The following is a 26,901-nucleotide window of genomic DNA, read 5'->3' as shown; positions in this document are numbered from 1 at the left end:
ACAGTATGTGAACTAACATTGCAGAATGTGTCATGCTCTTTGCACCAGTTTAGAGGTAGTCTTCAGTGCATTGTTTGACTTCCTGTGTGGCATGTTACATTTATGTAGTATGCTTATGTGCATTACATTAACCATCCTAGATGTGAAGTAAATATGCACAGATAAGTTTATTTTTGACCTGTCTCTAGTTCAAAGAAAGATCATGCTAACATGTGATATGTAGTTCATCCCTATTACAGCTCTGTATCAAAGACTGTGGAGACGAAAGTGTTGTTGTATACTGGTCACTTCTTAGCACTGGAAGCAGGGAATGACACATGCACTTTGAATTCAAAGATTGTTGAATTTTGAAGGGGATCTCTGGATGATTTTCAGACTTTTACATTTGAACAACTATAAATTAGATAGACTGAGTACAGAGTTTCAGAATTTATGTTGATTGGGATGAGGAATGAGAATGTTTTCAAAATTAATAACAAATTGCAATGAACAAGGATAATGACATGGCAGCCTTACCATAAGAATGCATGAGTTGGGACTCAAGGAAGCAGAACAAAAGAAGAAGGCATGCATAGATTCTTCACAGGTGAACTTGTTGAGCAAGCAGTTTTGTAATGGAATTACACTGCTACATTTCTGAAATATGTGAGGCTCTGATGTGATCAACAGTGTTTAGTGTAATTTGGTTAAGATTTTCAGTTTATTTGTTTCTCTGTTCAAGGACCACAATAAATTCCACGAATCTATACATGGAGCTGTCGATTTATATACTACATGATGTGAAATTATGAAAATTGTCTGGAATGCCCCTTTAAACCACCTGCCATTTAGTAGGTTCTTACTGCAGGGTCTCTTCCTTGTCTGTTCTTGTCTGCATTCAGCTGCAAATTCTGTAAGATAAGAATACTATGCAAAATAATGTGGAGGCAGGGACTAAACTTGATTGCAGAGGTGCTACAATCACATTAATGATATTTGATGTTGATTTGATATAAATCTTCCTTACAACTGTACATGGTTATGTCAGTCATCTGACACAACTTTCAATGTCTGAACCAGATAACAATTGTAGTTTTGATTTCCCACAGCAGAGACGCTGCAATACTCAGCCACTGTGGGCAGTACGAACAATAACTTCAGATTTGTCATTCTTGCTTGTTAACTCTATCTGAACCCGTTGAGGACGGACTGATTTTGCTACAACGTGCATTTCCCATAGACACCTGCCCGAGTATACTCGCGACTCGTCCTCAGCGGGTTGAGGCACTAATCCCATCTGTTCCATACAATTAGCGTTAAGTGGTGAAGAAGCAAACTCAAGTGACAGTTGTGTGTATTGTTTGTACATGTACCATTGTGATGGGGTTGTGGTTCTGTAATTCCACATAGATAAATCAAAAGACTTTTTCAGGTTTATCATGATTAAGATGAGATTGATGAAATGCACACATTAATGTTAATTTGGAGACAGGATGAACTTTTTTTTTTTTTTTTTTTAATCAAATTGAAAGAAGCTTCAGGGGAGGTGTTAGCAAAGCCCTAAAGGCATTATGTGTACTTGTACCACCAAACTTTTATATGCACACCTTTCAAATTCTGTGATAATTATTCTGTATTGATGACATAAGGTATCAGCATTACAGTCTTCTGATTCTCACCAAAATACTGATAACAAGCAAAACTAGCAACTAATATTTGAAGTGAGATCATGTAAGAGAACTTCAGTTGGTTAGATAAGATATGATTCAATCATTGTACAAACATTACAGTTTAACGATGAATCATGCACTGTTCTGTACCAGACATATTGGCCAATGCTTACACAACTGTCATGGTCCTGCATTCAATTTGCAAGGAAAGTGTGATGACATTGCAGCAGTTACCAATTCATACCTCGGTAGGTCAAATAATGTTTCTTTGGAAGGTCAAATCATGGGACCAGTTAGTATCAAATCTAGTATTTGAGCTGTGAAGATATACAATGTAACATGTAGTGGCTCACCATATTACTTTGATAATCGTGTAAGAAGATTGGCAAGACTAAACCCTGTGTAATGAAGAGTTTGAGGGTGATATCAGCCATATCTCTGATGATAACCATTTGCTGAAGAACAACAACAAATACTGACAGCTTTCTAGGACTTTTCTTTCAGAATGCAAGATCCTGCTATCTTTTAGCATGTTGCTTCTTTGCCAAAAGAGACTTTGGTCCACACAATAATTGTTTACAGAAGTGATAACTCACGGTCATGTTACTTAGAAGATTATTTTCATGTGCCCAAAATGGTTGAAGCGTGACTTACTTTTTCCATTTATGAACCAATTATGCAAAAGCTCGTATGTACTGGTCATAAGTGATGAGGTAAATGTCATGTCTTAGATTTATAGCATCATCCTATTTCTGTGCAAGACTTCCACCATGTTGTGCAATTCTTTGCAGAATTTTCAAGTGTTCTGTGTTCTTTGCAAAAATATGACTTGAGTTCAGTTAACATCACTTGCTCTTTCAGTCAGTGCCTCTTAACACCGTTTTGCTTTTGTTCTTAATTTGAAGGAGATATGAACATTTTGATCTGAAAATGAAAGAGATGATAGGGTTTTTAAAAAAGAATCAAATGTTTTGTGCAAGGTCAATTTCCCATTGAAACTCTGTTGGTCATGAATAAATAAGTTTCTGCATCGTTTCAGATGCAAGATGTCACATCTCGTTAGTTGTCTCTCTCTCTCTCTCTCTCTCTTTTATTTGTGCCCAAGATGTGCACTTGTTCATAATTATGATACAATAGTACGAGTCATTTTGTGTGTGTGTGTGTGTGTGTGTGCGTATGATTTCTTGACATACCTTTAACCCTATTCTAACTGGGCTATTTGAGACCAAGTTTTTCCGGGGGGGGGGGGGGGGGGGGCAAATTTGGTCTCAAAATATGCGGGAGACTTCAATGAAAAAAAGTCATGAAACGACGCGGCAAAGTCTTTGCGTGTTGTGAAATCGTGGCGCGAAACGTCGAGGGGGGTTCAATTTGACCCCCCAGTTAGAATAGGGTTAAATTGATACTTGGATCGGAGGATAAATTCAAACTATATTCAAATTCAATTCAATTCAAAATGATTTTATTTCCATATAAAGTAATACAAAGTAATACACGTATACATAATGCTTACATGAGTACATAATATTATAAGGAGCTTTGAATCACAGAAGTTTCAACAAAACATGAATACAATTATTATAATGATATTAACTCTGGTTTGGATAGATAAACAAATAGGCAATACAATCTTAATTTATAACTCTACATGGAAAAGAAGAATTCAAAAGAAAAGCATAGCTTGTAAAATTTGTGAATAACTCTAGAAGGTGAGGGTATCTCAAGATCCGTCAAGGACTCCATGTACGTGTATAAAATTTTGATATCCTGATGTCGGGCGAAATAATCTGAAAATAATTATAAAAGAAAGACTATGACAAGGACAAGAACAAAAGTAGGGATGGAACAGACAGAAAATAAAACTAAAGATAGACATGACAAAGAAATATATATGACAGTGTATCCCTGGTATGCAAGAGACAACAGGTTTATGGTGGCTTTCATCAGCTGTACCAAGGAGGTTCAAGAGATTGAGTCATAACAGTCTTGTTCCCTTTGATCCCATCTTTGTCGTCACCAATCAAAAGTATTTGAAGTATGTGCCAAACTATAGCTGCCCCACAGACAGGAAGACAATTGATTCATGTAATATTGCATAATCACCAGCCACTCTCTAAGGAAGATCTTTTTGTCTGTATGATAGCTACTTTTCACCGTCCCTTCTTATAATAGAAGAGTGGCACATACTGGTAAAGACACAGGGATGTGTGAATAAAAGATTGTGCAAATAATGATGAAATCAAAATCAAAATCAGCTTTACTTGTCTTTACACTAATCTGACATTTCAATGAATAAAAACTACTAAATATTAGACCATATCAGGTTTATTTGTGAGAGTGAGAGTTGAGCACTGTCAGTGCTGGTTGGAAATAATGTACCCAGTGACGGGGTAATGATAGTCTGTAAAGCGCATTGAGATACTTAAAAAGTGTGAAATGCGCAATATAAAAACTAGCTATTATCATTATTATAATTATTATTATTATTACTATTATTGTTGTTATTATTTGTTGGAAGTGATCAGAAAAAATAACATGGTCAACTTTTCAGTGAGGGCACAGTTTCATATATTTTCACAACATACAGATCAGATTTACACTTTTGCACATATTACTGTCTGGATGGGATATATTTTGTTTTGTATGCTTTATCATTAGGTGATAGAAACTAGTAAGCAACATATAGCCAACATTAGCGCTCAAAATTAAAGATTGCTCAGAAAGGCGACGGGGTTGAACCTCGACCATCAAAGGCACAAATGCACCTGTGGAATTATTTTGTGCATATCCATTAGAAAACTGACAACTGAATAATTACAGCCAGCTGGAACTCCATCTCTTGAACCTCCTAGTCCTTGGTTGCACAGATGTAGAATGTTGCGTAGTAGAATGGAAGGAAAGTGTTCAACCCCGTCTGCTTATGCACCTGTGCTCCTGTTGCCTAGGATTTAGCATTAAATTGACCGCCTTTCGGAACTTTTCGCCAATGAAACAAGTTTTGTGTCTACTGCTACTCTGTCATTGGTCAGTCGATAAAAGCGTCAGCATTGCGTCGGTTGTCGATCTGTTGCATTATTCATTACGATTAGGTCGTTCTGCGGTCAATGGTTTCGCTAGCCAGCTTTTTTACCACGACACGGTCCACGCGATTTTTGGGTGAACGTGCGAAGAGCATGTGGGAAGCCGCTATCAGCTGCAGTACTGCGTTGGTGTACTAGTATCTCCCTGTTTTACCACTACTACTCGGCCACCGGTACGGTAGACATCCGTTGCATTCATTGTGTGTATCAATATCGTAAGAACTTATGCCAATGCGTAGTGAGACGGTCCATGCGTTCTCGACAAATCGGGACGTATCGCAGCATTGTCCAACATAGCTGTTAAATATCCGCTTTGCCGATAAATCTACTGACTGTATTCGAGACATCGGACTGGTGTGGCATTTTTGCCCGATTCTTACCTGTAATTGTGAATTGGGTGTACATTTTCCCGAGAGAAATATGGCTGATGCGGGAGCGAGTACCTCTGGCTCGAGCGGTAATGGTGGTAATGGCAAGGTGTCCGAGCGCTCGCGTGCCGATTCGAAGCCCTTGCATCCTGAGACTGTATCGAGGGAAAGGGTAAGTATGAAGTAGAATATTCTAACGGTTACTGAGTATTAACGGTTAGAAGCTAGATTTATATTTAGTAGATTCTAAGTATTTCTAAATAGTTGTAGAATAAGAGGACATTTATTGCGGGTAAAGGATAGTCAGCAATGAAAAGATGATACTCTTGAAGCACGGTAAAGAAATCTGAAGGTTACTGATGACTGAGAAATTTGTGCTTCTGGAAATTCAGCAGTAAATTTTATGTGGCCATGTCTGCGTCTGTCGTGAGAATCATGGTGCATGATTATGTCAAACTTTGTTCTCACTTCTGGGGAGATAGGCCTACCAAAAGAAATCCTCTCGGTCCTCTTCAATCCTGGCACAAAATTCATATAGGTATCTAGAGATTCTCCAGGAATTTGGAAACCTGCTCAATGACAATGTGTGCTATAGAGGTGGCTCCTCGATGCTCAAAAGCAAAGGATCCTTCCTCCTCGTGAGCATGGCCCGTGCTAAGTAATGAGGCCTTCGGGGCGAAATGCTCATGATGCCCCCTGTTCACTTATCATCCATCTCACATCTAACATTGTCGCAAGTTTGCATGGTTACTTTTTTTTATTTTGTTACACTCACGTCTACTCTCCATGATGAAAAGAAGAAAATTTCTGAACTCTTTGATGAAAATCCAGTTTTGATCAACTAAAGCAAGATACCCATCTTTCGACCACCTAAATTGCGGAAGCCAAATAGCAAGCTTGATTCAAACGCCCGTGCTGCGATCATCGTTCAAACGCCTGTGCTCTTTGTTCGATCCCATATGTCCGTGCTTCGACTTCACGACGTACCGCCATGCGCCACCTATGAATGGATTAGCGTGCGTGTCACGTGTACACATTGCACTATGAGAGCACGGTACTCGATATACTCCACGCTGTGCGAGAGATTCAATGCATTATACGATGTGACCGAACCATGGCAAATATCGCAATTCTGGCACGGGTGGCATGCAAATATGAATAGCGTGTATTAAAACGCACAAGTTATCCCAGAAACTGCTGCCACCGTGGCTGTAGTTATACACGCTGTACAGATTAAATTTAGATAAATGGACTATTGACTTAGACACTTGGAATGAAACTAGTCTATACATTGCTATGCAACTTTACTTACCCGTTACTTACCCGTCGAACTGCTTATGCCAGCTGACCTGGGAGGGTTGTGACAATGATTTCGGGGGTTAGGTGACGTGGCCCACTGTTGTGCTCTTCGGAACACGTGTGGATGTATTTGCATAGTCTGAATTTTGCACTTGATTTGCGCCATTTTTAATTTAATTCATGAATTTCGGTTAATTTATATTCGTAAGAGTGGTCTATTCATGGAAATGGTCAAATCAAGGGTAACGTGCTTTAATGTACAATGTAGATCCCACAGCTGCATGGCTCGCGTGCTGTCTGTGCTGGATGCAGCGGGATGCTATCATTAAATATCAATGTTGACATTCATGTTGCACAAAACTACTCGCTCTTCGCAAGCAATTGTGGCATATGCTGCTTCCATAATCTAAAGCTTAGCCATTTTCTGTTATGCAACTTATCTTTCGAGTAACCAGGAGCTACAAATCAATGATTTTATGATATGATTTAACAGCAAGTTGAAATAGAACTTACATTTGAACATCAATTGCAATGAAGTTAGCACATTTCTTAAAGATTATTAAGAATAACAGGTCAAACTGATAATTCATCCTGTAATGATCTCATCATGTGAAAATTACAATTCTCACTTTCTCTTCCATGCTAGGCCTTAAAGGAGACCTCCAGATGATTTTCAGATTTTGACCTTTGAACAACTACAAATTAGTTGTACTGATGACAGAGTTTCATAATTTATCATAATTGGCATGAAGAATAAGAATATTTTCGAAATTTAAAACAAATTCAAGTGAACAAGGATGATGACATAGCAGAGTCACTGCAAGAATGCATGAGTTGGGGCTCAAGGAAGCAGAACAAAAGAAGAAGGCATGCATAGATTATACAAAGGTGAACTCGCAAGCAAGTGGTATTGTAATGGAATTACATTGCTACATTTCTGAAATATGTGAACCTCCTATGTCATCATCCTTGTTCAGTGTAATTTGTTTGAGGTTTTTGAAAGTATTGTTTCTCTACTCAAGAACCACAACAAATTCTACAAATCTATACATGGAGCTATTGATTTATGTACAACACGATGTAAAATTATTAAATTCGTCTGGAATTTCCCTTTAAGCTTTCATACGGCACTTGATGGCTCTTGTGCGTACACTCACCAAAACCATAAATGCGAAAATGGCATAAGCACTGTGGCTTTGTGTGGGTGTGCGCCACACAGGCAGCCCCTAAAATTCTGCTCCAGTAGTTGTTACTCTGTACTTTGTCATTTCTACTGATCATGTTGTACCAGGCCCAACAGTGCATCCGTGGCATCCATCAGCATTGGTTTGTTTGTTTGTTTGTTTGTTTGTTTGTCTGTGTGCACAAGGAACAGATTATTAAATTTTGGTAGTGATCCAGGAATATTTATGGATTTTTTAAGGATCTTTTAATCTTTTTGCAGATAGGGTCAATGAACTTGGGAGTTCAAGCTTTGCGTATTTAAGGTTTGCATGTATGCCTTTAAAATGCGTGCTTTGCTTGGGCGAGTTGCCGTGCAGCTGGAAGCTGATGACATAAACAAAAGGCTTGGAACTATATTGGGAAATCAGATGATTTTCAGCATGTTTGTATGGGTGGAAATTAGCTGCTTGGCAGAGATCTGTGCTCTCAGAGTGCTTTTCTAGTTATTCATATAGTGTAGAAGACAAGTGTAGACAAGTGTAGAAAACAATCAGTCTGACATTAGTAGACCTTGTGTAAATATAAATTTCCTTTCTCTCACACTGTATGTCAAGGGTTGTGCCAATACTGGTGATGTAATTGGCACCTTGCCTCCAACTAATTTCTGTTATCCTTTATGTGTTTAACTTAAGATTTGTCTTGGGAGCATGGTGGTAAACAGTAGTGGATTAGGACCCTAGACTTGCAGGAGATCCTGAACTTGATCCCTGTATACAGTTTACATCCTTTGTCAAGATGTTGACCTATAAATAATGATATTCTTGATCCGCAACTTCAAATGGTACCTGGTACAAATGCAATTCTAATGCTAGTAGTGTATGATGACTGCGTCTTCTTGGCAGCGCAGTTCCTATAGATGCAGGAGGGCAGGAGAGGCTGCCCTGGCTGTGCTGAACTGTCACACTATGCATAGCTGCCAAGTCTTCCGGACTCTGCAGGAGGCACTCTGAAAGCATTGTACCATACCTCTTCATGTGCTGACAAGAGAATAAGACTTTCCTGATCTGGAAATACAAATTGTAATTTCCATCCATTTCTAAGAAAATGTAGGGCCTACACACTAGTCACACACAAGTACATGTACATTGTAACGCGAAATGTGACAAGTCTGTACTGATACTCATTATGATACAGTGCATGTCCCTCTACACACAAAAGATGAGCCTGTGCATTTATCTGAAAGTGGGAGATGGTGTGAATGAAAGTGATGAAATACATATGAGCAGGAGTTCGACAAAACAAGCAAAGAGTAGACACAGTATTTAAAAAAAACAAGTCTCAGGGTAAATCATGTCATGTAATAGACAATATCTTTGACACCTTAAAAATGCAATGTACGTCTGCAATCCTCATACCCCCAATGGCTTTGATAAGAAAGAAAAGTCCTCATAACAGTTTGCAGAAACAAAAAAACAAAACAAAACAAAACAACTGAGAAGCAAAGATCCTCTTGAACTGTTTTGTCAGAAGGGTGAGTAATAAAATGTCTGTACTGTTCTGTCTTGATGAGAGGTGAGAAATAAAATTTTATTGAGAAATATGAAATCCGATAGGGACTTCACGCACAGACACAAAAGGAGAAATATGTGATAAACTGGCAGTGCACTTCACAGGGCAAAGACTACTACTCTGACACATTGATAGCATGCCTTATCAGATGACTTCCTAACAATCAAATTGTCGTTAAACTATTATCAAGCATGCCTCCGGAAGAGTGAGGCTCTAATGTTCACTGATGCTTATTTAATGATTCATTATGTTCACGCATGTGGATGTCTTTAAAACATGTTCTTGAACAACTCTGACTGTACCTTGGAGGATGGTTCATGTACATTGTAGTTTAAAGTATGCTGCGATTGTGCAAGGTCTTTGGCCTACTATTTGCATCTAGCACGCCCACCAGTCATTTGCCAACTTTGGATTAAATGACATGTTTTTACAAGTAAGACGGAAAACAAAGATGGCTTACTCTCACTCGGTTTTCAATTTCCCCACCAATATCACATGCTGTGTACGTTGTATGTTTGTTTGATTATGTGTACTTGCTGCTCAGCAAAAACAAAAACAAAACAAAACAAAATACAATAGAATGTATGTCATACATGATCATTGAACACTGTTGATGTTACAAACATGTTTTTTGCTAATCCAAAAGACAAAGTTTCTTCATAACAGATTTGTCAGTAAACTGAAAAACCTTCTTAGCTTGAGATACAGTGACTTACATTGTATATCAAACTACCGCCAGTCTTAAACAGATATTCTCATTCTCATTTTTAGGAATGCTCCTGATGTTGAATTATAATGACTTTCCTGTGGCAGTTAAGACTAACCAAGCATCAAACTTTCAGTATTTGCTTTTGCTTTTGCTTTTTTTTTCCACACATGTCTCAAGCATTCAAAGAAAGTCATCTTTTCTAGAAAGTAAAGTAGATCCACTGCCCCCATACCACATAATGGATGTAATGTGCTACAGATATTATAGTAGAGATTTTGTTGTATGTGTGCACATGACAGAAATTCAGAGGGCTTTCAATGGAACTGACTCTCCATCTATTTAGTACCATCCTGCAAGTATTTCTTTGCAAGTGCATAGTGTATTGAATTGCTGTAGTAGCATACCTCACTTGCAGTACGAATGAAATGTGGCAGGAAATAGCAATAGTAATAGTATTGAAGGCAGGTCCTTTCTGAATGACTGTGAGCCTATCCTACACTGATCCCTGGCTCTAAGCCAGGGCAGGGAGACCCCTGCACTTCCAACCCACCTCGTTTAGCTTAAAGCTGCAGTCTCATGCGTCTGTGCAGACAAGGTGAACAGTATGCGAGAAAACTAGAATTAGAACCCAAACATGGACAATCCTTGCCTTAATATTTCCAACATAACCACATAACAAAGTGGTACAGTGTAATGTCTATCTTGCCTACCCTTGTTAGCTCACCTGAGCCAAAGGCTCAAGTGAGCTATTGCGATCGCCCTTCGTCCGGCGTCCGGCGTGCGTCGTGCGTAAACTTTTTACATTTTCATCTTCTTCTTGAAAACACCAAGACCGATTTTCATCAAACTTGGCAGGTAGCATCCCTAGGGGGTTAGGAACTCAATTTGTTAAAATGGGCACCATGCCCCACCCAGGGGGCCCCCAAGGGGGCCCAAACCCCCCAAAATTAAGGAATCTGTAAAAATCTTCTTCTCTAGAACCAGAAGTGAAAGAGCCAAGTTAATACTATGAGTTAGTACATTGATGACTGTAGTTTCAAGTTTGTTCATGGCAGAATCAGGGGTGCCCCCCCCCCCCCATGGGACCCAGGGGAAGGAGGTGGGGAGGGGTCCTAATGGGGCCTAAATTGTACATTTTCATCTTCTTCTTGAGAACCCCATGACCCATTTGCACCAAACTTGGCAGGTAGCATCCCTAGGGGGTTAGGATCTCAATTTGTTAAAATGGGCACCATGCCCCACCCAGGGGCCCCCAGGGGGGCCTAAATCCCCGAAAATGAAGGAATCTGTAAAAAACTTCTCTAGAATCAGAAGTTATACTAGAGCTAAGATAGTATTATGAGTGAGTACATTAATGACTGTAGTTTCAAGCTTGTTCATAGCAGATCCAGGGGTGCCCCTCTTAGGGGCGGGCGGAGGGGGGGGGGGGGAGTTGGGAAGGTCCAAATGGGGGCCTGAATTGTACATTTTCATCTTCTTCCTGAAAACCTCGTGGTGGATTTTCATCAAACTTGGCAGGTATCATCCCTAGGGTGTCAGGATCTCAATTTATTAAAATGGGCACCATGCCCCACCCAGAGGGCCCCAATACCCCCCAAATTAAGGAATCTTAAAAAATTTGGGCCCAGGGGAAGGAGGTGGGGAGGGGTCCTAATGGGGCCTAAATTGTACATTTTCATCTTCTACTTGAGAATGCCTGGTCAAATTTTAGTAGAGCTGTGAATAATTTAGATTAGTGACTGCGTGAAAGGTGAACTTGCGATACTCAGGTGAGCGCTAGACCCGCGGTCTCTTGTTCATGTTGCTAGCCAGTATTATACAGTAATTATCTATTTTGGAAACTTTTACCAATAACTATTCCCCAAAAACTTTGGGTAGTTTTCGCTCTAGATGCTTTTTATGCCGAAGGGTGCCAGAGGCGTTATTATTTTATCTATATGATTGTGCTTCAGTTATAGCAATTCTATAGCTAGAGGGATTACAGTCACAGAAGAAAAAAAAAATTACCAAAGATGTGTATGCTTTTTAGTGACAGCATTTATATTGTGATCATGTTACCTAACTAAGACTTCATGTTGTATGAATATTTATAAGCAAAAAAAAAAATCTTGTATAGCTGTAAATGTTACAAAAAGCCACACACCTACTGGTGCTGCCTAGCATATAATGGCCTTCTATGATTTTTGTCATATCTAGACAAAATGCATAATTAGCTGTCTAAACTATAAAGAGTAAATCTTGTCTCTGCTGATGCATTAATCGATGTTGTTTCCTTTTGCCAGTGGAAGACCTGAAAATGGGGGTTGGAGTTCACAGGATCACATATGAGTGTAATCAAACAAAGTGTAAAAGGTGATGCTGTGGAACATAGGAGGCTATCAAATGATAGAGCTATCACTAAATTTTTGAGGAGCTTAGTATTCAAGTCACTTCCCAGTTTCTACCATGTTCTCAAGCAAGGCATGGTGCACATGCTCATGGCTATTGTACACATACACATACACCATTGTACAAATTACACCAGTACTGCTCACCTGACACTAAACTAACATTGACTAAAGTGAAAGCAAGACCCACAGACGTAGTTGCAGGTTTCAGGAATACCAACATATCGTAATGTCTTTATTTTATCTTTTTAATTATTATCAGTGTGAACAAGAAAAACTTCAAGTTAATCTATTTTAAATACTAATGCAAATGGATACATTACACATAGGAATGGCACAGCACAGCACAACAAAGAAAGGAAAAATGCTTCTTTTAAACTGATATGGGCTGGCAAAAGCAATATGAACTGCTGCTTGTTTTGTTTTGTTTTGTTTTGTTTTTTTAGGACAAATTGGCTAGAACTGTGGGTGTGATTGGCTGCATTTATAAACAACTTTCATGTTTAAATTGCGTTTCAGTACCCACTATCAAAATGCATTTGCATTCTCAAGTTGTTGTTTTTCTTGCATCTGGTCGTGAGTCCATTTGGAGGCCTGTCACTGTGCAGCTCCCTTGCTAATTTTGATTCAAGGAGGGGACATGCGTTGTTGGCAGGGGTTGGCATGGGGACGTCTGAGCTATAAAGGGATTTCAAAACAACTTTGTATTTATCATCTCCACAGAAATGTGTTTCTGGCTCAAACGTGTTTACGATAGCCCTTTTCATGGCATTTCAGAAACACATTTCTATCCCCATTCAAAACATCTTTGCGTATCAACTGCCCAAAACTCCCTGAAAGTTGTTTGGAAACCTTCATTCTGCACTAGAAGTGACATGGGTGCAATATATTCACTGACAAGTCCAGTGTGTAATGTGTTGAGCATTGAAGAGTAACAGTAATGACACTCGATCTATTTTCATCAACTTCTCTGGAGAGGAACTGAGGGGTTCCTAATCTATGTGGCACTGAATCACACAGCATGTTATGTTTGTGAAAAGATTCGTATCCTCACTTGGTCTAATGTACAGTTGGGCTAATTATCATTTTGTCTAATGACCAGAAGGTCTATTTGCAATTTTGACTCCTTGGATTTTTTCCCATATTGTCTAATAAACTGTGGGCATTAGATGAAATGAACATTTCCCATCTGGAAGTAGACCAACTGGTAATGAGACAAAGTGGCAATTGGACTAAAATGTCGTTAGACAAACTGTTTGTAGATAAAACAGGATTAGACCATGTGGGTTGAGACTAAATGGCTATACTAGACAAAGTAGGAGTAGACCAAATGATGGATCACGTATTGAACTACACAAGTAGTGAAACCAGACAGGGGAAGGAAGAGAAATCCAGATTATGAAGATCATGTGTACCGGTATGTACCTAGATAAGCAGGCACAATAGTGTGTCAGACACAGGACAGAAAAAAATAGTGTAAATAATATTTATGGAGAGGGAGATCTATATGTATGTAAAATATGAGGTGCATGTACATTGTATTTGGTGTTGAGAGAGCCTGTTTAGGGAGGGGGGAACAAGCCTTTGTGTTTGTGTGTGTCGTACTGTTGTGTGAATTTGTAATTTCGCGAATTTTACAAGACGCAAGATTCACAAAATTAAAATGTACTTCCAGTTTTGAATGAATTACCATACTTTCCAGTTAATCGAGTACTCCACTTTTTAATAATTTGGTAAAAAATGCTCTGCCAGACACTACCCGATTAAGCGGAGAGTACTGTACCTGGCGATACCCTAGCGCAAACAGTATCCCTAACCTATGCCTCAATATTTGTGCATGAGGATGTGTTTGTGTGTGTGCGTGTGCGTGTGTATGACAAAATAGGTACCGTATGTTTATGTCCAAGAGGAAATGCGCCTAACTGGAAGCCTCTGCAATGAAACGTATGTTGTACTTGATACATTGTACAAACTACACATAAAATGAAACATTTTATTAGACTCTTGTATTTCTTATTTGGGTTTGTCAGAAATCATATTGTTTTATGGTCATAAAAGGCGGCTCCTCTTGAAGCACAACAGGCGTATTTGTTCAAGAACCTCTCCTTTCCCCCCCCCCCCATCCTGCTTTGCCAACAAAAAGCCAGCTGTCTATTTATAATAAGAGCTAAAAAGCCTATACTGTTGTCATTGTTAACAAATGGGGGGGGGGGGGGAGGGAGAGGGGGGGGGGGGAGAGATCCTCAAGGGAAAAAAGATGTAACCAGATTTATTAATGGAATGTGTACTGTAGATAGCTGAATACACACATTTTCTTTTCTGTCAAGTTTACCTGGATGAGCCAAATAAAAAAGCAAACACACACACTATGAACAATTATTGTCAATATTAACTCTCAGCACATGCAGGACTTGCTTGATTGTATTTTTATTTGCTGAACATTGTCATTTATGATTTGTTGTAAATCTAAATGATTATATTGTATTAGGCTTGACACATCTCTTCTTTTGAGGCCTCGAATAAAAGAAAAGAAGTTGCATGGAACCAGTTTGTCTTTTCTTTTTTCATGTGTGCTTCCCCCAACTACCCTAAAGTTGTTATAATGTCCCACTTAAAGATAATAAAAAGTTTTGGTACCTCAAAAGTTTCCCTGAATTTCCGTGTTTCAGGTTAAAGTACCTTTCATATAACTAACACTGTGAGACTTACTCACCCCAAAGTGCTCTCATTTCTTAGTAATCATGCAATTAACTGCGACCAGCAGCCCCATACGCATAGCGTAACGGGGCTTCGCATTGTAGCATTCAGGATCATGACAGATTTAGTATCGCGGGTAAATATCAACTTAAAATCCAAAAAATTCTTCAATTTGAAGACTTACCAATTAAGTTGAAGTATTGAAAACAGGCTTCGGCAACGTTTGGTTCTGTCGAGAGGACCTTTGGAGAGCTACATACACTACGGCCAGCACATGCGCACACATCACATGAGAACAAATTTCAAATCCATGAATGGATAAGATGTTTGTGTGCGCATGCGCTGGCCGTCAATTCAGTGTAGCTCTCCCAAGGTCCTCTCGACCGAGTCACATTCAGTCATCAATTCGAACAGAAAGGGACTACCGGTATTGGCAAAACCAAACGTTGCCCGAAGCCTGTTTTCAATACTTCAACTTAACTGGTAAGTCTTCAAATTGAAGAAATTTTTGAATTTTAAGTTGATATTTACCCGCGATACTAAATCTGTCATGATCCTGAGTGCTACAATGCGAAGCCCCATTTAGCTATGCTTATGGGGCTGCTGGTCGCAGTTAGCTATGCGTATGGGGCTGCACGCTGCTGGTCGCAGTTATCATGCAATAACGGTTTCGTACAATACGAAAATCAGACAATCCGTTCAAAAGTTATGAAATTTTTAAGTAGTCACTGCTGGATGAGAAGACTACTACTTGTACAGTGTATGATGTCACATGCGTACAATGATATAAGGACAATAAAAAGAGAATTTCACAAAACTTTACTTTTGAATAAAGTGCACATTTCTTCGACTTGTTACTGATGAATATTAAGGGTAATATTGTTCTCCCTGCTTTCTGAAAGAGAGAAGTTGAGTGTTCTGTTGTTATGCGAGAAAAATGAAAATATGTTGAATTTTCTTTATTCTTTCTTTATATCGTTGTACACATGTGACATCACAAGCTATAGTAGTCTTCTCATCCAGCCGTGACTGAGCAGAAACTTCAAAAATTCATAACTTTTCAACGGATTGTATGATTTTTCCCAAACTGTCACTGATGTCTTCTACTAATATTGCTGCATTCACAAAACCCACGTGTCTATGAAGGTGAACTTGTCCTTTAAATATTTGTGTTAAAAAAAAAAAAAAAAAATCCACTAAATTGCAAAGAGGCCCAGGATGTATTACAGCGGCAGTGGAATGGTATACAATGCCAACATTGACTGGTTGTGATAAATCTAATTTAATCAGAAAGATGAAAGGGAAGTTTTTTGTTCATGACAAAAAGTTTTATGTCTAGATATTTTTATTTTGTATAAGTTTAGGAACTCTGTGGTATTGGACAGGGCCAAATGTATGTTATTGGACGGTCCAAATATGCAACCTACAATGTAAATAAGGCAATACATGTACCATCAAATTAACTTTAAAAAAAGATCTAATTCCTGTTATATTTTGGCTGAAAGTTCAACATGTTCACCCTACTCCCCCTAATAATTTGTCATACAGTTGTATCAATACAATAAAATGTTGCATAATTGTAATACATAAATACAGTGTAGGATGAATTGAGTAGGATGGATCTTTTATCATTTAAAGAAAAGGAAATGAAGTGAAAATATGTGCAGGTCATTAGAAAACATGAAGTGATGACATTATTGCTTCATCAATTTGCAAAATGTAACTTTGACCAATGTCATATACATGTATTTCATGAGAAATATGAAACTTGTAAAACTCCATTGACTTCCTTGTCTTAGAAATTTATCCAAGTTTAATATTTCAAAAACTTCCACAACTCTGTTAAAATCTCAATTTTCACAGTCAGCTTTAACCAAGGCATTTCACTTTTTGGCGCAGAGTGACTATAGGCAATACGGTAGTTTGTAGAACTTTGCATTATACAGTAGTCATGATGCAGAGCCTCGGGCCTCACTATTCCAAAATTGTTCATACCCTAGAACATGATTTTTTTTTTTTACGCAGTCAGTGAATCTGTGTAAAGTTTGCAATTAGATAACATCTGAATTTTTTTTTCTTGAACATTTTGGAAATCGGCAACTTGATGATGACAGTGACCAAAACTGTCTGTGATGTCGTCGTAAGAGGGCTCCATTCCTGGTGCGTGCCACAAGCCAAGGACAGCTTTGGGGTAGATGGTAATTGACTATTTCTGCGGTCCCTCAGCGTTCGACAGGGGAATGTTGAATGTGCGGGTGAGCATGTTGTCCAAACCACACACGTCCTGAAACGCCTGGTCTGCGCAGGTCTGTGCCATCTGGCACGAAGTTCCATACAGGATACACAGACGTCTGCAATTTGCACTGTAGACATGACTCTCTTTTATACAACATACACTGTGTATAATGTGCAAATGTATGGTGATTCAGGCAGATAAACATATGAAGTGCTGTATGTGCCATGTTGTTACATCCTACCAGTCTAGTCTTAAAATTTTTTAACAAAACAAAACAAAACAAAAACTTAAAAAGAAATTTGAAAAAAAAACCCCAAAACATGAAGAGATGCATCAGTGAGACAGATGGCTAGATAAAATAAATGCATACATGAATGAATGAATAATAAACTGGATGTTATTATATTGTAATGAATAAAATGAGTAAAATGGGGAAATGCTTGAAATCCAGACTGAGGTGAAATTCAAATCTCATGTTACTGAAAGATATTGTGAGCTAGAGCAACATAGTTTTGTTTTAGCACACATTGCAAGATTTTCAAAATTTTCATGTTACTTATTAGTAGACCAAGTGTTCTTGGCAGAAACTGGATGACGTCTAGTTTATTATACTACCGCTGCCATGGGTGGCGGTTATGTTTTTATCGGCGTTGGTTTGTTTGTTGGTTTTTTGTTTGTGTGCAAAATAAATCAAAAAGTTGCAAACAGATTTGGATGAAACTTACAGGAAAGGTTAAGAATGACTCAAGGAATAGATGATTAAATTTTGGTATTGATCCAGGAAATTTTATGAATGATTTTCGTTAGCAAGGAGTGTCACGGGACTTCATTGGGAGTTCAAGCTGCGCATTTTTTTAGGTTTAGTGTACATATTCAAACCCCCAAAATATGCGCACTAACGTGTGTGCTCTAGTTTCTGCTAGTGCGAGTTGTACAAATCAGGCGATTTTTAGCATAATATGTAGATATGGGTGGAAATCACTGATCTCTATGGAAGAGCAAGATCAGTGGTGGAAATGAGCTGCTTGGCGGAGGTCTGCACTCTCAGAGTGCTTCTTTAGTTATTACTTTATTTGGCATGGGAGATGGCATTTGATGAAATTAAAGTATTTACAGAAGAAGACTGATAACTGATAAATAGAGTAAGACAAAAAATCAATATCTTGATCTTACTGAAAGCTTTGCACCATTATACAAATGATTCTGCAGCAAAATGCCTCCCTCCCGTGACATGCAGTATGCGTGTGCGTCGACCCAAACTGATATTCAGAGAATCAAAGCCGTAGGACAATTGTTGCATAGAAGTGTGGTGCCTAGGATTACAAGTTGCTGGGAGTGTTGTGCGTCATGAAAGGTATGCGACACTTGTCTCGCGAGTCATGTTTGCCACGGATCTCATTCGATGGCAGCATCTCCTTTCAAATAATATTTGATATGTGCCCGAGGGTGATTTTATGGGTCTGTTGTCCATACGTCTTTTGTCTGATTCTCTGCCTGCCCCTATAAATCCCCTTGTTGTCATAGACTTATTAATTAATTTCCTGTTATTGCCTCCAGACTGAACCTTCTACAGAATGGCAGAAATGGGGACAGGCTCTCCTGTAGAATCCACAAGAAAAGCTGTGTTCACACATGCACGAATCATTTATTTGATTCAATACGTACCTCACACAGAAATGGTATTTTAAGGCAGCATTATGATGATGAAGAGGTACCATATAAAATGATGTTACAAGTATAACATTGCTGTGGAAAAGGTAGACATGTGATTAAAGAAACTAATTAATCGAAAGTTTGTAGTTTTCATCTTTAGTATCAACCTTGGAATTGCATGAAAAAGAACTTTTACCCTCTGAAAATGCTATTTTGCTTTCCTTCCAAGTTTCGTAACGGTCTTGCACAAAACCATGACTGGGAGAGCATTCATGAAGTTTTGAAGAATGTGAATTGGGTTGTGATTTAATGGCTAAATTATCTCATGATCGGCAATCAACAAGTTCTGACGCACACATCCCTGATAAGTAAAAGGTTGTCTGAGCAACAGTGGTCTACAGGCAGAAATAACCACAACTTTTTCTGTTCCCCATTATGTGGGTTGTTCGCAAAGCAAGCACATCCTGCACCGTCAGCACACAAAAACCATCATCAGTGGCTTGCAGAGCTATGCAGTCAGAAGATTATTGCAAGTACAATGCATGCACTTAGTGAGCTAGGTGACATGTTCATCTGAAATTGCAGCATTCTTTGATTGTTTTATATGATGGTCATAGTCTTTATTCAATGCTTTTGATGATTCCTTTGGTATTGATTGTTCTATCATTCTCATCATTATTCCTACAGTCAAGCAATTATAGCACTTTCAGTGTCTGTTTCTTTCTCATGATTGGTTAACATAAACGAGTGATAGAGTAAAATACTTTATTTCTGAATGTGTTCTAATTACATGTCGTTATCATTGTAAGTCTAGTAATTACTGACTGATTTAAAACAAAAGAACCAAAGTAAAAATTACAGCCCACTCAAGTTTACACAAAGAGGTACAGTGTACCAGAGGGATTGCATACATATCATGAATGAGTATAATTCTTGTCTTGAAAGACTAGAGAATGCACGGAAATTCTTCATTTTTTTTTCATTTTTTTTCATTTTTTTTTTAACATGTAATGTCCCATATTTGTGTTCAAGTAGTTTCAACTGAATTCTTGGACTTGTGGTCATGTTGTTGCTGGATGAGAATATCATCTCAACTGTTGTGTGCAGCCCATGGTGTGAGAAGTGTTGGTTAATGGTTGTTGATACACTTTCTAGTACGTCTCCCACGACTCTTCTCCAACCCCCACCCCACCCCATTCTCACACATACACCTACACAATGTTATTTTCTCATGTTAGAGCAGGTTGACCTACTTTGATCTCTGCATTAATCATGTTATGATGGCATATAAAACCTTGTAACATGGATACTGCCATTGATATAACAAAGAAAATAAAGAGAATGTGGTCAATGTTGGCCATGCTCCTGTCATTATTGGTACCTTTGACTAAGTGTAACAGAAGGTCAAAAGCTGTCAAGTGTGGCTTCTATGGCTCCTGAGATGTAATTTCACAGAGATCATTAAGGGGGAAAATGCTCTTGTCTCGGGTACTTCTCATGGAGCACATCCCGTCTGGGTGACGATAATCAGCCTGACATTCCCTGCCCTAGCCAGCTGGTGTTGTTCACTTCCTGTTTTGTAATCCCCGCATCTTTGAGATTGACGTGGGTTCCTGCGAGGGGCTCTCCTACATTTTACTGCTTCCATGTGGCACTGTCCCTCAGTCTCTTCCACGCTCGTCTTCACTCGAGCAAAAGTTTTCAGCTGTGTGCAGGGCGAAGTGAAAAACACCTTTCTTCTCTGACAAGAATTTGACGGGACTGGAGATCTTTTGTACGCTTTGCATTCAGTGAAATCTTGCGCTTGCCAGTGACTTCTTGCTTGCTAGTGACTCTGTCAATGCTAGGCTGATACATAAAGTCTGTTGAGATGGAGTCTACTCTCACCAAAGAAGATAGCAACAAGCTGTGCGCCAATGGTGAAGCGACAACAGTACAGGTACATCTTGCTGATGCAGAGAGTAGCAAGATTCCAGAAGTCACCAAAGTCCCTCCCTGCACACCCGAGGTCACTAAGAAACAGGCAAATACAGAGTCCAGCGGCATCGATAAAGCCAGCACTGATGCCTCGCAGCTTGTGAGCACAGAGGCCCATAAGGATGCCAGTGCAGACGTTAATAAGAACACAAATATACAAACTGGGACTGCCACCTCTCCCGCGCCACCCAAAGCAGAGGAGACAAAAGTTGCGCAGGAAGGGAAGCCTGAGGTCCCTAAAGATGTGTCGCCAGAGATCACCAAAGATGTGAAGCCGGACTTGTCTCAAGGTACCCAGCCAGAGGCTCCTAGAGACGCGAGACCGGATACAGCAGCAAAGGACGTCAAGCCAGATGTGCCAAAGGATGCAAGGGAAGATGCTCCAAAGGAGGATGTCCCCAAGCCTGTTAGTCCTGCTGAGGGTGAGGGTGAGAATGAGGAGGTTAGTTTGATATTCTTGGATGTTGGTGTCTAGTCTTAATCCATCATTGGCCATGGGCAAATACGGTGCACTTACAGGATATAATTTGCTTGGACTAAAGTAGTTCTGGAAGTGTTTAGCACAAGGAGGGAGTAACACTTAATAACAACCTATAGCTTCTAATTTTTCAGACATAATTTTCCCCAATAATAATTGCTTACAGTTGTAGTTTGCAGTACCTTGCACATTAATGAATAATAAATGTCTTTGAAGGTGATAGAGTAATCAACTTAACTTGTAATGCACATTTATTAAATTGATTTATTGAATTCTTTTGGCTTCTGCAAACCCACTAATGGCCTTAATCTGATGTCTTTCTTATAAATACTTGGCCCCATTTTATCAAATAATAGAATTGATTTTAAATTTCCTTACCACACAGTCTGCCATAGACTTACAGTTGAAATCAACTTTATAATCAATTTTAACTCTTCATAAAACAGGGCCCAGATCTCCTTAAATCAATTAGTACAGTACACACAAAATGTTGTAAAATGCTTGAGTGTGCCCTCAAACATTGCAGTGCCATCCTGAAAATCATGTTTATTGACTATGGTTACAATTAGGCTTGCAATCTCTTTGCTAGAGCTCTGTAATATGAGAGTGCTTGCATTAAGTGTTGACTGCTCAAAGCTCTGACCGTTCTTTAAGACGTTGCTGATCATGACATATTATTTTTCACTGTATTTGTTGTGAGTAAAAACAATCGTCATAGATCATCTGACAAGAAAACTGAAGGCAAAATGTAAAAGCAAATGTCTATTCCTCTGTATTGCAGTGCGACATCATAAGTTCTATCAGCAGTCATATTCGTATGTGTGTGTGTGTGTGTGTGTGTGTGTGTGTGTATGTAAGGGTGTGCATGTGTGTGTGTGTGTGTGTTTGAAATGTACCACTGGCGAAAATTACATGTATGCCCTATAAAGTGCTGGTACTGTAAAAGTGGATATTTTCGCGCGACTAATTTTTCGCGTTCGGCGAGGTAAGAAGAGCTTCGCGTGTTTTTAATTCTGTGGAATCAAGACATTAACTACTGGAACATATGATGCATCACGCGTTACCCCGGGATACCGTAGTACCCCGGGTAACCGCTTTGTGTAGCGCCACCTCACGTCCACTCGAGGACAGCCAGAGAAAAATGCATGCACTGTGTGTGCGTGTACATAGTCATTCCCATGCCACTGCATGTTATACTATGCGTGCATGGAAGCTGCGATACCACTAGCGTGTGCTTTAGTGCAGTGCAGTGCAGTAGCTAGCACGCGCTAGCTCCAGCACCAAAATAATTTCCTCATTTTGGCACCCAGGTTACAACCTTTTTAAAAAAATAGATAATTCAACAAAATGGCTGATTTTTGTTTGGTACCCCGGGATACCATTTATGTCATCATATGGCAAGCAAAAATATTCGCGTGCTTTTATTTTCGCGCTAGTTTCGGGTTGCGCGAAATGCGCGAAAATTTCAACACCGCGAAAATTTCCACTTTTACAGTAGTTACTATTCATGTCAATACATTTGAGCAGTGTAAGGACATACAAGAAATCAAAATCATTCATTCTAGGTCTTCGAGATGACTGAATAGTGACTTGAGGTATAATGGTGGTTTTAGTTTCCTCTTTCCCGAGGAAGAGAACATTATCAATTTGTGAAGAGTCAAATAAAATGTCTCTGTCAAGATTTGTGTCATGGTACAGCCAGTGACCTGCATCAAATGAATGTGTAAAGATGTTTGACTCCATACAGAACTGGTGTCCTACGTGAGACACAATTTTACATACATTGTAAGCTATCCTTACAATATTGTAAAAAATCATCATTATTATCCTACAGAGGATTTTGAACAGCAAAGAATATTTTCATTTACCAACACAGAATTTTAGAAGAAAAAACCCCCCGATATTTGAGTTAATTCGTGATTGACGTTTTTACTTCATATTTCGGGTCATCTCGTATATCTCAACCAATCACGGTGCAGTTTCTAAAAACTTTGGGGAATCCCCCTCTTGCCGTCCAATATTTTAAATATTGGTCCCCTCGGCAAAAAATATTGGTTGAGTTCAACAAACTTTCTAAGTGGGTCGGAGGTTATGAGGTGCGTCGACAAAATAACACTTATACACTGTATTTGGGCTCTAAAAATCCTCTGTATGGATAATAATCCCTGGTATTCCATGAATTAATGCCATCCAATATCATCTACAATCAAGGAGAGCAAGCATAAACTGCACAAAAATATTTGGCTTCTACTTGTCTTTTAAGTTGACTCGGCGGTCATATCCCAGCGCTGAAATGGGGGGAGCCCCTAGAACTGCGTATGAAACAAGCAACTAGCAAGATGTTTGTGCGCTTGTGAATTGTAACAAAATGACGTGCAGTAGTAGCAAGCGCTCACGCAACAGACGAGACAGAATATGGTGTGATTTTGAACGGCCAGTAACAATGCTAGCCTATGGGGAATTGATACGTTGGTCTATGCGTTTCGTCAATATGCTCTGATATTGAACGGTAAAAAATTGAGCGGACAACAATACATGTTTTTAATGCGCCACTAAAACGTCCTATATAGACGATAATTTACAAGATTTATCTTCTCCATTGTTGTCTAAATGTCAGCCTCTGCAAAAATACATGTTGAGATTCTCTTATGAAACACATCACTTTGTAGCGTTTTATGGCACCATGACACAATTTACTGCACACAGACTGCTGGGTATTATGCAAAATATTGTACAATCCTTATACAAGACCGTGGTGATGAAACTTTCAAAAGAAGAATATTCAGATTGGGAGAGTGTGTTCCAGTTTAGAGTGAACCTCTTACTATCATGCGTTGAGATTATGACACGCTATATACAGTAGCGCACAGTATGACCAGTGAAATTAGTATTGCTGTGTGAAGTTTTATGATAGGATTTCACTCTTGCTATTGCAGCCCCTCGGGAAGAACACATACATGTGTATGTACCACATTATGTACCACACACATGAAATGTGGAATAACAGACCAACTCGGAGGGCAGATTATGGATTGCTGAGAGGATTGAGGGAGTGTGTTCAGCGTATTATCCACTATGGCAGGTTCATCTCGAGTCTGGGTCGGGATGAGTTGTGTAAGAGAAAATTGCAGATCAGCTTATTTTCTCCTTTGTCGTGATACAACCGTATGCAGGCGAAGGAATATTATGGCCTTTGACAAAGTATTCAGGACATGATTAATATACAGGTGTTTGAGAGAGATAATGAAACTTGCAAACACCCTCATGGAGAGAGAGAGAGAGAGGGGGGGGGGGGGAGAGATGGCAGAGGGACGAAAGACAGCAGGAATAGGTGGTTGTAGATAGTAATCTATATTCAATACATGTTTGGTTGTATATTTATATTACATGTGTCTCTTTTTTGGGAGATATCATGCCAGCTGGTTTTAACCACATACAAGATGATGAAAAACAGTACTGTCACTTCTATTACATAACACAGAGAAAACTAAGATGCCGAGGTACTGTATAATGCTCAATGACTTGTCAGTATTTCTACATAATATATGTGCGCATGGATTTCTCTTAGTTTCATGGTTGCTCATGTAAGTTATATCATGCATATTTATCATGGCTGTATTTTCAAGGAGGAATATATTCATTGAGTGAGTTCTACATCTTCAGAGGCATAGGAAAAGAGGACGGTTGTTTGTCATCCCAGTTCCTTTGAGACTGAGTAGATTTCGTCCCCCATGCCCCTCACTGTGGCCAGAAACCACTTTACTCTCGTTTCCTGCGTGTAGATACAGCAAACTGGATGCAATGTTCTCTTGAACAAGATGATGTAAGGCAGTCTGTATCATGTTGTTATGAAACGGATGAAGAAATGTGCGCTTCTTCCGCTTCACAGTGAGCTGGTGGAGTGATGATTGAATTCTGTGAGCATGATGGATGGCCATGAACTATCATCTGCATCATACGATGAGGTCATTTTTGACTTGAGTGTATATTCAAATTGACCGAGTGTAAGCTGTAACCAAGTGTACGGCCAGTTCTCAAAATGTTTAGTAATAGACTTTTTATTTATGTGGTCACATATGTATCATGAGCACAACGACATTAAGTTGTGATGCCATTCAGTGGTTAGAAAGGGTAAAGTGTGTAAGACATCTTTTGAGGGCACACTACGGTTGGACTTAGACAAGCAGGTGGATATGATAAACTGCTTGCAGACCTGTAGGGTTGCAGGGATATAACGGCAGACCACATACTTACGATAATCACTAACATTGAATGAAATATTCATCCCGTGTTTCTGTTTATTTATGTTCCAGAAAATCACCTTCCAAACGGGGCCACCTCAGGCGGCAGCCGGCGGGAGGAGGTACAAGAGGCGCTCCCGCTCCCTCTCCCAGTCCTCCACCGACAGTAATACGTCGGAGTCCTACTCCAGCTACTCGGAGGATGAAGACGAGATATCTCCTCGAGTGAAGGAGCAGGTGAGTGGCAGGTCTCTCCTTTGGACCCAATTAGTGCCAGTGGGCCTCTCGCCCCCTCCACTAGTACCGGGCCTCTCGCCCCCTCCACTAGTACCGACACTCTTTTTATTTGTGTGATATTTGGAAAGTCCATCCCAAATTGGAGTATCTGAGAGGAGCAAGGGTGCTTAATGGTTGTTTACATGGGTATCGTGTTGTGTTTCAGGAAATGTCTGCTCAAAGATTAGACAAGTTCATCAGAGATGCCAACTGTTACTTTTTTTACATATTTTGTACTGTGTTTTGAAAAAAAAAAATACTGCAGGTTTCATGGAAAATACTTTCACCAATTGTATTACTACTCAAGTCTGTTGCATGAAAGGTAGAAATACTGTTTTTCCACCAAAAATATGCCTTATCAGCTCATGGAATATTGCAGTGCTATCTACAATGTTGGCATCTGTGGTTCGTGCAGTGTTATGTGTGCAGATACACATGTTTGGGATATAAAATCTTCCCATTACTTTGGCAGAGCTGCCAGGCTTTCCACATTCTGCTGGAGGATCCCTGAAAAATTGGATACATGTAATTCCTATTTTTTCCCCTTCTAAAGAAGAGAATGTGGATGCCTCCCTAATTTGGGAATTCCTTTTACCAATTGAGATGCATTTCACACATGAATTTCTGCCTGATAATACTTGCAGAGCGTTGAACCCTCACCAATATTGATTTATATAAATGTCAAAAGCCCAGCTCACAAATTGTCCTCAAACTGCATGGCACATCATACACTATCATGATCATTTTTTATAAGATTCTAAATGTTTCAGTATATGGGGAAAGCAAAATAAGCAAAGGCAATCATGGAAGAGTACTGCATGATTTGGCATTGTTATTTTGAGGCTGTTGTCGTATTAGAAGGAAATGAGTTTTTGTTACACACATTCTGCTACTTTAATATACACTCTCTTTCCAAGCCAGCTACAATAACACCTACAGCAAAGGGGTACATGCTGGCACACACATTTCACGATGGGCTTTCTGCTGTCAGCTGTATAGTATTTCAAGATCAATCTCAGCTATGTGATATGAGAATACTGATAGGTGCCGAGCATGGAATACATCATGAGGGAGGTGGATGTTACAATCACCAAACATCCCATCCCATTGCCAGCAGA

General features: G+C 39.3%; 1 protein-coding gene across 1 annotated transcript in view; it reads left to right on the top strand.

Moving 5' to 3' along the window:
* Positions 1-4,992: 4,992 nt before the first annotated feature.
* LOC140245990 (S-adenosylhomocysteine hydrolase-like protein 1) overlaps positions 4,993-26,901 on the top strand; it is a 54,377-nt gene continuing 32,468 nt past the window's right edge. The window contains exons 1-2 of the mRNA XM_072325440.1: positions 4,993-5,269; positions 25,580-25,744. Coding sequence (XP_072181541.1) covers positions 5,150-5,269; positions 25,580-25,744 — 285 coding nt within the window. The 5' untranslated portion in view covers positions 4,993-5,149. The remainder of the gene's footprint in view (positions 5,270-25,579; positions 25,745-26,901) is intronic.

Source organism: Diadema setosum, chromosome 2, assembly GCF_964275005.1.
Source record: "Diadema setosum chromosome 2, eeDiaSeto1, whole genome shotgun sequence".
NCBI lineage: Eukaryota > Metazoa > Echinodermata > Echinoidea > Diadematoida > Diadematidae > Diadema > Diadema setosum.
The sequence above is the reverse complement of the archived record's forward strand: the minus strand, read 5'-3'. Positions and strand labels throughout refer to the sequence as shown.